This window comes from Enoplosus armatus, chromosome 8, assembly GCF_043641665.1.
Source record: "Enoplosus armatus isolate fEnoArm2 chromosome 8, fEnoArm2.hap1, whole genome shotgun sequence".
Lineage (NCBI taxonomy): Eukaryota > Metazoa > Chordata > Actinopteri > Centrarchiformes > Enoplosidae > Enoplosus > Enoplosus armatus.
The window spans coordinates 17,757,544-17,768,758 of record NC_092187.1 but is presented as its reverse complement, the minus strand read 5'-3'; the positions used below and the strand labels follow the sequence as shown (position 1 = coordinate 17,768,758).

The following is an 11,215-nucleotide window of genomic DNA, read 5'->3' as shown; positions in this document are numbered from 1 at the left end:
CTTGGCCCTTTGACTCTTGCTCTCATCACTCTGTGAGGCTGTGTTGGTCTGTCAATCAGAGAGGACCCTGGGTGATCAGTCAGCTCCTCTTTAGGGGATGCTGGTCTGAGGAGCCATTAGAGAGGAGGCGGCATACCCAGACTGGCCCAGGCCAAAAGCTGATGAGAAACAGAGGAGCAGGAGAGCCTGAGGTAGAAAGTAGGGGGGGGGGGGGCAGAGGAGCAGGAGGTGGATGTGCTGAACTATGCGGATTGTGGAGGGAGGGCAGCTCTGTTTTCTATTTGTGAGGATTAGGTTGACAGATCTGTATTTAGTTTCTTTGGGCCTCTAGCTGCAGTTAATCCCCCTCACCTGCAGCGAGTGCCCCCGCTCTCTTTCCTCTGACCCTACAGCCCCCTACTTCCCCCATGTCCCCTCCTCCTGCCCAGCACAAACACTCATCCCGAGACAAGCACATGACTCGTTGCACTCTGTCTCCTCAGGTTAGGGCCTCACACTCGACACAAATCTCTCCCGGGCCAAAGGAACAGCAGGGGTCTCAGCCTTTCAGGAACAGAAGAAAAAGGACCCCTACAACCTGTGGTCTTCCACATGTTAAGATTTTTTCATCTTGGGTGAGGGGTTGTCCCTCATCACTTAGAGATAGCAATTACTCAGAAATTAAGAGCCATTACTACGGAAGCAGCTTGTCAAAGCCACTCAGGGGAAAGGGGCACCTTTGGTAAAGCTGCACATTAGGAAATATTCAGGGTCAGGTCAGGGGCACAGACCTCTTCTCTTTAGATCCTGGCTCCCACACACTCTGACCAGGCCTTCACACTGTGAAAGAAAGACTGCAGTGCCTCCGCAAACACACACAGCATGCCTGCCAGCAATTCTTGAAGGTGGGGACTCTGGATGACCTAATAGTTTTAGAATCTAAGCACATTTCTCTGGTTTAACAATAAAGTGACATGACTGCAAGATGATGCAACAAAGAGACTGAAACAGGTTTTGATGAAGCAATATGTGGGATTTCCTCTAGGCTTCATATCTATTTAATATCATTTTAATGTTTGGAGCTTAACACAGCTGTAATTAGTCCATAACTGTCTGATGCAGTGAACTGAACTGCTAAAAAAAAAGAATGAGCCACATTTACAGCATCTCACTGAGCCCTAAAACACATGTTGGCCCACGTTATCGTTACACAGAACCATCAAAATTATATTTAAAAATCACTTCCATATGGCTGACAGATACAATATATATTAGGTTTCTCTGGGACTCCAACCACAGCCTATTACCCCCACTGAAACCACCACACACACAAACAGAAACACACACATAATGAAAACAGAAAATACTAGACTTTCATAGACATACAGTAGACACACCTTTGGACAAGTAGCAGCAAGCTCACATAAAGGGTCTCATTACTGAGTGCCACAGAGGGTGCTAATGGGGATTTTTCTAAAAACCACCAGTGTAGGCCTACTACCTTACACCAATGACGTGCTAACTGGCCCACACACATTCCTGGCTCTTATTAATGGACCCAGCTTGCAAAAGTGCACTGACCTTTAGCTTGAAGAGGAAGACTGGTAGCTTCTTCCAGCCATGTCCAGGCTGCTATGTGCCTGTAAGGACATCAGTACTTATTGTAGGTTATTTAGTCTGGTATTTCTGCATTCTCAACTGTGGCAACCTGAGAACCAGCACCAATACAGAGAAGAGAGAAGATTTAGCACACAAAGTCAAGAAGCAAATCACAAGAGGTTGTATGAAGAACTGGTTTTAATTAAAATGTGGCAGCATATCATAAATGCAGAATGGTTGTTTGCAGCAAATGTTAATTCGCTAAGTAAAAGCAGGAATATCACAAAGTAAAAATACTCTATTACAAGTAAAAGTCCTGCATGTACAATTTCACCCCGGGGATCAATAAAGTATTTCTGATTCTGATTCTGATTCAATATTTTAAAAAGTAAAAGTATAGAAATATTAGATGTTCTTAAAGCATGAAAAAATAAAAATACTAATTGGAATAAATAACTGAAAGTGTTTTATAGGCCTACTACTGTATACTGTGTATATGCATACACAGTGCAGTATTTTACATGCGGTTGTGTAGTATAATCTAACACAATGCATCATATTGTCTAAAGTGCTATATGGTTGTTGACTGGATGTTGTCATATGTGGTCTATAGCCTATATAATCCCAGTTTGTGCCTCTCGTGGAAGACCTACACATTAACACAACGTTGAGTCAGTGCGTGGAAAGAATGGACAGCGCAGGTGAAAGAGGGAACGACAGAGAAAAAAGGGAAAGGGTGGAGCTGAGCGCATTACAAAGAGAAAAGCCCCGGAGGAAAGTGCTGTAAAATTACAGATATGTTCACGAACACATGGTTAATGTTTCAAATAAATGATACATGCAAGCCGTCCTCGCACATAAATCACAACGACCCTTCCCGAGTTAATTCTATGTTGAGTAAATGGCACCAACACTTAATCATGCTATGTAGGAAAGCAGAAGTTGTGTGCGTGGAAATAATATTGAAAATAAAGACCTGTATACTCTTTTCTGTCAGGTGGAAGTACCTCAAGTTACACAGAGAAACCAGAGCTTCATGATGATCAACATAAGTGCAGTCAGAGCTCTGAGGAAATGCCAGATACTCAAGTGCCCAAAACTCTGGTTAAGTAGGAGTAAGTAGTTGAGTAAATATACTTAACTAGTTTCACCTCTTCATATATGAGGCACAAAAAGGCTAGTTTATAGACATATAAACTAGTCATATTTGATTTTTCCACTTTCCCTTTTAGACATACTGAATAAGCTACATTTATTCATATCATGGTGTGACTATCGTCTTACCGTGTACATATGGTGGAAGAGACACAATCGTACTGTAACGTTGCTAAGTTTCTACAGTCTTTTCATGTCCAAAACACTAAAGCAAGGTGAACGCTTCCTGCTGGAAATTCGGCCAATCAGGCAGCTGCGAAAAAAAACACGCGAGATTTCCACTAAATCCTTACGCGGGAACATTGTGTATATGGTTTCTTTACGTAATAGTCTATGTAATGATACATGATGGGATCCCGTGTAGCAGAAGTGTTTTGTGAAATTGACAAGCTCCGTGCTCAACTGTTGCATAATGTCGAAGTCATGACAAACTGCCAGCGTGTTGAAGAAGAAATTAGCCAGTAAGTTCACAATCACCTGCCAGCTAACGGGATGTTAAACCTGGTGAGCTAGCGTTTCATCCTGATACCTAGTGTAGTGTAACAGGTACCACAGCGGTGCTGTGGTGTCTCAAGCAGAAAAATTACTGTTAATGTAACTGGTATTTCACTTGCCCAATTCTAATGAGACAGCTAGACATAATGCTTGATGGTTTGTCAAAAGTGCAGTTTAGCTAGTACCATACTCTACACTTACCACAGTCACTACAGTGCTGATAGCCAGTTAGCTCTACTTAGCTGTATGTCCAACAAAGACTAGCTAACAAGCTAACACTAACAAAGTCATAAAATGAGCGTTATGCTAACGTTACCATGCTATTAACGTTGTCAGTTTGGGCTCTAAACGAAATTACGAAATCAATTAGGGTCTGTGTCTAACAAATCTGTATAATATAAGAGTTGGTTGATTTGACAACCAGAGGACATTATTACTTTTTCCCAAAATGCACTTTATTGGAACAACTATAATAAGTATATTATCAATGAGCAAAAAATGTGTTTTTTTCAAAGTAAAGTAAATTAAAGGTAGATATGATCAGCAACAAATCAACTACAGCTGTTTTGTAAACAGCCAAGACCAAAACAAATGCAGCACTATTGAGTCAATATAAATTTATCCACTGTCAAAGATTCTGCAATTTTTTTGTGTTACAGCAGCTAACCCTTTCATATCTGGAAATAATATTAGACCATTGTGGGCAATGTTAACTTGGCTGACTGCTGCATTATTCATATTTTTGATATATTGTCCTCCTCACTGCATCTTCATTTCCAGCAAGGAAATTTTGTCCCGCATTGAAAACGTAATCCTTGGAATAGTGACCAGTCTGTCCAAAGATGAGGCCCCTGTCCTGGCCCTGCCCAACAGATCCAGCTGGGCCAACGTCAGGTAACGTGATTTAAAAACATGCTGTAGCATGAAAAGTTTTTCTCCCGACCCTGAACACTGCAGTCATTTTCCAAACCTACTGTGTGGGATCTGTGTAAGCCGTATGACCTTTAAAAGATAAACACAAGCAGTCATGTTGTGTAAAGAAATAAATAAACATTTACCTCTATAGGTTTTTTGTGGGAGGCCAGGCCACACAAGATGATCAGATTGCTGTTTAATTTCCTTAGAGGAAATACACACTTCATCTCTGTCTGAATTTGTATAAGGGGTGTTTTACTGACTTCACGGGCAACCAGGTGGTAGGAAAAAAAATGAAACTTTCAGCTTTGGTTTGCAGAGATTGAAGTTGAAATAACTTCCTGCTGCTTAAAAGATGACAGAGTGATAAGGAATTGAAAAGCACTGGCCTACATACACACAAATTTACAAAGGGCTTTAATGTGACTAGGCTGCGGAGACCTTGTGCGCAGAGCAAAGCAGACTGTCTGGTCTTGTCTGGATCAAACCTTGCCGCAGCTTAAAGCACATTCTGGCTCAGCCCTTTCAAATGTGAGAATCCCACAGATTGAGCGCCAAAGGTTTCACAGAAGAATCAGGACGGTGAGGTACGGGGGAGGCCTTCTCACAGGTAGCCCTCAGGGTGTGGGGAATTTTAGATGGCTTACAGGTGGGGGAGCTGATTTTCAAAGCAAAAGATGTAAATGTAGGCACACACAATCCGTGTAGACAGCTTTGATGGCCTGTTTTCTTCACTTCTTTTCACTTTAATTGCTACCCCTTTTTCTTTCATTACTTCCCACTTAAGTTTTGACAGTGCCATCGGGCTTCAAATGAGTTCAAGAAGTTCTGTCACCACCATTAGGAGCGACTGTCCTTCGTCTGTCACTAAATTTGGTGAGAAGATACGTACCCCTCTGTTGTTTATTTCTCATTTTGCTTCATATGCAACTTCTCTGTTCTTGACAACCGACATTCCTCAAAAAAAACCTTGACAGTCGTACTGTACTTCATGTGGCTTTCATTTATATTCATTGTGAACACATGCATAAACTGCACAAACGGCTGTAAAATTCAGACGTAGTTTTAGGTGACAAATTGGCAGAGACAGAGTATGTTGAGAGTCTTTTAGGGATCGGTTTACCACGTGGATATCTTCATTAAAAACAGAATGGTTTTTTCCCCACTCCAGTCCTTTTAAAGATGTGATATAACACTCATGATAGTGAGTATAATGTTTAATGTTCACAAGAAAATTATTGATTTCTTATTTGTTTCTCTGTTTAAAGCGCAAATTCTCAAGATTCTCTTGGTCATCTACAGACTTGTGCAGAGCAGCTCATACGCTACGAAAAGGTTATTTGTTATCAATTCACATTTTAAATGATCACTAAAGCCGGATAAAATTCACATTCGGTACATTTTTTTGAAATAGTTTTGTTTTGCTTGGTTGTAGCTGAATTTGCTCTCATAAGAATTTAGCATTTTGCTTCCACAGAGACATCTATTACAACAATACACAGCTGTTTGGTTCCCAAAAAACTGTTGATAGTATAGTGGATGATATCTCCTGCATGCTGAAGGTTCCTCGCAGATCACTACATGTGGTAAGTGTGCATGTCTATGTTAATGTGAGAGATGGTGTACACCTCCAGACATAAAATTCCATTGGATATGCTTTATTATTTCATGTTCAGTTCAAGTTCATGTCTCACAGATGAAATCTGTTAGTTTAGTGCGGTATTTTAATCATTTTGTTCTGCTTCACATCTCTGGAAACACCTGTGGGGCAAAAAAATATGGTTCTTGTGATCAAACAGAAATTGAATTAAAGTTGATTTCAAAGAGGCAGTGTCAAAAATAAGTGTACAAATATATATGTGTTGATTTGAGCATGAATTAACTGTGCGTGTAACTTTTATGTCACCAGTTGGCCACATCCAAGGGACTAATTTCAGGTGATCTGTGTTATCTGGAGGAGGATGGCACAAGGATTGACTGCCACTCCAGCTCCACTGTAAGTTCCTTCAACAACCTAAACCAACTGCCTCATTCATGTTACTATACTGAGAAACATTACATTAACTGTGACTTGAAAGTATCCTGAGTAGTTTTCATTGTATAACAAAATGCTTTATTTATGTTTGTTTCCCATGAAAATACTGCTTGTATCCATGTTGAATACTCCTACCTTTCATAAACCATTTCAACCATTTTTTTTAATGTTTTGAAAACAGCTGGAGGGCTTCTTCTCCTCTTTTTATGCTGCATTGTCACAGTTACACCAACTTACCACCATCTGCTGTTGGCAGAAACGTGTATTATGAACCCCTGTAGCGTGTGACATTCATGTGTTGGTATTCATATGATACAAACAATATGCCAACATTGCTCCGCAGCACCAGGAGGTGTCAAGAGCTCTACAGGGTGCCTTGTGTTTCCTTCCAAACCAACAAAATTACAACAAGGCTTACAAGAGAAAGTAATGCATTTGAGTGTCATCTTTACTGGTTGAACCAATTTTTATGGCTGTATTCTGTTTTAGGCTGTTGCGGTTTCATCAAACATCGGTGGGATTAGAAGTATCCTTTGTGATTTGTGACTCTTAGATACTTCTGAGAATGTCATATTGTATTATTATGTATTTTTACTTTCTGTGTGGGGAGGACACTATCTGGTTGCAGGATCTGTGTTTTCCTTGATCATGTACAGATATTGTATCATCTGCAAAATTTATCCTGATAGTTGAGAAGGATGCAACATTTCAGAGACTACTGGATGACGACTTCTGCACAAAGCTCTCTCCTTGCATCATAATCACAGTGTGTTTCCTTTTTTATGCCACTACTTTTTTAGGGGGATTTTATAAATGTAATTTGAATCATATTAATCTGAATGTTGTCTCTTCTCAAAAAGGGCAGTATTAGTGTTCAGTATACATAACAGGTGTGTTTGTGTTGATCAGGGTAAAGGCGTGCCAGATGTGAACAGCAGGTTGATGGTGAGAAAGCTCTGGGACACGCTGCACATCCCCATCTTCGCTCTGGTGGATGCTGACCCTCATGGTACACATCATCTGTCATGTGTGCAAACCAGTTTTACCTCTCACACATACTTCACATATTTCCACACATTTAACAACACTTGACTCTCTTTTCATCTCCTCACACTCACAGTAGGATTGCATGTCTCACTAAGCCAGCAGATGTTAGCACCTGTCTGGTACGTCATGGTGCCTAGTCTGGATATTATTTCCGCTGGCGTGATCTCGTCCAGGCGGGATGGCTCGGTTTCCATCAGTCTCCATACCTCTAACCCTTTTCCCATTGCATGGCGAGACACATATGTAATGCTTTACTTTGTTCTAAGCTCCGTTGCACATCTCGGAGGATAATTGCTCTGGTATGCCAGTGATTGCAGCGCGTCTCTGTCTCTCCTTCTGATTTTTCCCAGGAATTGAGATCATGTGTATCTACAAGTACGGATCAGTGGTGAGTCCTGCCATGCCACTTATTCCTGTACTGTATATTATCCGATGTGGCCTGTTCAGTGTCTCTCTGTTAGCGATATGTAATTATGCCCCTCTTTGAGTAAAAAAAATGGACCAATCATCCATCTCAGAATATTTAAACTGACATGGTATGGAGTGAAAATGCTGAGTGATTGTGTGGCAATGTCTTTGTTGGTCTCTGTGATGCTTGTGTAGTCATCCTTACATTCATTAACTTTTATTCTGAACATGTGTTGGGCATAACCACATTATGTAGGTACAGTGCTGATCATCTGTGTGTTTATTTAAGATATACCCTGTGTATAAGTATGTTGTATTTCTGTGTGTGTGTGTGTGTGTGTGTGTGTGTGTGTGTGTGTGTGTATATGTATGTGTGCGTGTGTGTGTGTGTGTGTGTGTGTGTGTGTGTGTGTGTGTGACTGGGCGTATGTGTTTGTGTGTGTGCGTGGGTTTTTCCACAGGCCATGTCGTTTGAGGCCCACAGTCTGACCGTCCCCAGCGTTATGTGGCTAGGCCTCCTCCCCTCTGACCTCCAGAGGTTTGGACTCAACATTCGCTACTTCCTACTTCCTCCTCCTGCCTCTAATTGGGATTATATTCTGGGGACATTTAGATTGTTTGTTTTGGTTTCTGTTGCTGTCGCACTCACTTTTCTTTTTTCCTTCAAGGAGCTGCGTCTGAGAGCATATTGAGTTTTAAGTATATGTCCCCTTGAACAAATTTAGGCCAAAAGGGCTTTTTGACATACATTAAATTGTAGTCTGTACAGTTTTTCCTCTTATGTGTCCCCCTAAACATACACATAATAACTCCTCAATGTGAGTCTGTTGAGAGTGGGAGGAAACAAAGTGTAGGGACAACATCTATCAACAGAACTGCCTGCTGGCTGCTCTCATTTTTAGGAAATGAATTTAGTAATGTGTAGTAAATTCAACTTTTCATTCTTAAGGTTGCGGGTTCCCAAGGATGCCCTGATCGCCCTTACCAAGAGGGATGAAAGTAAACTCAACAGCCTCCTCAAAAGGCCATACTTAACCAGCCGACCAGACTGGCAGAAAGAGGTGAGAGAAGGGAGAGGGAATATAGGAAAGTGCTTTGAGGTAGAGTGAAGGATAGAAGCTAAAATACGATGAAGGAAGCGCTCTGAACAAATCACTTCAAGTAACCAAGTAATGTGTCTAAATTAATAAGTAATATTTGATCAAATTCTGTCCCAGTGAGAACTCTTCTCGTTTAATCAGAATCAGAAATACTTTATTGATCCCTGAGGGGAAATTATACAATAATATAATTATATTATTATTATATAATATAAGTCATGTGAATTTGTTCCAAACCACCAAAAATCATTTGACTGAGTGAGTTTCAACCTTTACCATGGGATTTTGAATGGCAAATATGACATACCAGTAAAAAGAAAATGCTGTGGTATTTGATTTTAACGTACTTTAGTCCATATCACACACCTCTAAACCACCACACACAGCACCCTGTTGCAAAAGGAACAGGAGTTCTTCCTCAGAGGTTTACACAGTTTTAACATTTTGCACATGTGACACACAACGTAGGAATGTGTGTGAGAGGACTCTTAGCTCGCTGGTACTGATGATACAGAACAGCCACTCTGCTGTGGAGAGCCGGTTGAAGATAAACACCTAATGATTTATGCTTGTTTGCACGTCTTCCTCTTGTGTGCTCCTTAGAATTACATGTTTGCTCTTGTTGTAGATGGAACTGATGCAGCAGAGTAAGGTCAAGGCCGAAATACAGTCCCTGGCAGCCATTGCTCCTGATTTTCTCACCAGCATCTACCTTCCCAATAAGCTGCGTTACGGGGGCTGGGTGTGAGCAAAATGCTGCCACTTAGTGGAATAACAAGTGAACTACTAAAGCTGGTTGCAAAACTAAAGAAAGATCTTCATGCAACTGTCCTACCTGACCTTGTCAGACAGATTTAAACATGAAGTTAAGTTGGTTTGGTTTGAAATGTTTGCATATTTATTACTGACTGTGTGCCTTTTATGTTTTCTAATTGTGTTTATTCAATGACCTCATCCTATCATTAAAACCCTGTAATCTCATTGACAAGCCATAGCATGTTTTTAGTCTTTATACTCTTGTTGGCCTTGTTTATATTCCCAACATGTTGGACCTGCTGCAAAACAAAACATCAGTTTCCTTCATGGAGTTAATTATTCTGTAATTGTTTCAGCATTGTCTTGCATGCTTTACGACCACTGAATGCTATGCATGCTGGTGCAAAGACTACAAATGAGCAGATGAGGATGACGATTTAGTGGTTTGGAATTGGAGCGTCTCTGCGGTGGTTCATTCATTAATGCACAACATATAAAGGCCCACATGCTGTTCCTTATATAATCTGTTCTCCAGCAGGTGGAGACAGTGTTCATTACGTTGGAGAATTGGGCAATATCATAGAGACCCAACAATACCATACTTGTAATGTGGGTACATTATCATCACAGACACATTTAGAATAGAGCTGCTTTTTTCTGTCTTATCTTTAGACAAGAGTGTATTTGTGTGCATCCTATTTACATATTTTAACAGTACAAATGTACATACAAGAGTGACTCACAAAACAATGTTTAATGCTAACATAAAAATGGGTACAGAAACTATTTTACACATAATGAAATGTATTTTATTTTATGTTTTAAGACATTTATTGTTTGTAAAATCAAAAGAATGAGTTGCCTTGAGTAAATTTGGGGGTTCAGAACCCAAAAAACAAATAAATAAATAAAATAGCCTATTAATAGTGATGGAAGAAGTGTTCAGATCATTTACGTAAGTAAAAGTAGAAACATCACACTGTCATAAGTAAAATACCTGCATTCAAAATTGTACTTAAGTAAAGTTCTGTTCTTAAAAGTTCAGAAGTATGATGCAGAATGGCCCTTGTCAGTTATATATTATAGATGCATATAAACAGTGCTTTGATGTAGTTGGTCGAGCTTGAGCTCATTTTAACTGCATTATCTGTATTTGAGTGGTTTAATTTATAGCAGTGCATCTCATTTTATAAATTGATCTTAGCCTATGCTTTTTAAGATAAAGTCCTAGTCTCAGAAGTAGCTAGTAACAATCGCTGTGAAATGCAGTGGCGTAAAAAGTATAAAAGCAAATATTTGCCCCTCAAATGTAGTAGAGTGGAAGTATAAAGTAGCAAAAACTGAAAATACTCCCCCAAAGTACCTCAATATATATATATATATATATATATATATATATATATATATATATATATATATATATTGAAGAAATGAAAGTTATTCATTTCACTGGAGACATGTTTAGAAGACGTGTAATGCTTCCTGTTTGGAATAGACGATCTTGGTTAGTATTACGTGACCGTCAGTGGGCGTGGCTCCATGCTTGTGCAAGACACTGCTGCTACGTCACCTCAGTGACTGAAGTGTTGTAATTTCTCCGGCTGAAGTGTCCCCAATGTGCAAGAATTGTCCCTAGGAAACTACCGAGGAACACAAGACAGAGCAGCATCTTCAGTATAAAGGACGAACCAGGTGGGTTGATGTGAGAACTGTATGAGGGAATACA

At 40.0% G+C, this 11,215-nt stretch overlaps 1 protein-coding gene across 1 annotated transcript; it reads left to right on the top strand.

The window, feature by feature from the left end:
• The first annotated feature begins 3,078 nt into the window (after positions 1-3,078).
• Positions 3,079-9,481, top strand: spo11 (SPO11 initiator of meiotic double stranded breaks). The gene is made up of 13 exons (XM_070910194.1): positions 3,079-3,194; positions 4,009-4,122; positions 4,931-5,019; positions 5,412-5,478; positions 5,621-5,729; positions 6,053-6,139; positions 6,668-6,704; positions 6,835-6,944; positions 7,088-7,187; positions 7,576-7,613; positions 8,095-8,171; positions 8,583-8,694; positions 9,362-9,481. Exons 1-13 carry the CDS (start codon positions 3,079-3,081, stop codon positions 9,479-9,481), a joined length of 1,176 nt encoding a protein of 391 aa, XP_070766295.1.
• The last annotated feature ends 1,734 nt before the right edge of the window (positions 9,482-11,215 follow it).

Bases quoted from the DNA above. Each gene is read 5' to 3' on its own strand.
- spo11 (XM_070910194.1), top strand. From the start codon at position 3,079: ATGATGGGATCCCGTGTAGCAGAAGTGTTTTGTGAAATTGACAAGCTC. The intron at 6,945-7,087 runs GTGTGTTTCCTT...TGTGTTGATCAG, and splicing joins CTCCTTGCATCATAATCACA to GGTAAAGGCGTGCCAGATGT. The intron at 7,614-8,094 runs GTGAGTCCTGCC...GTTTTTCCACAG, and splicing joins TCTACAAGTACGGATCAGTG to GCCATGTCGTTTGAGGCCCA.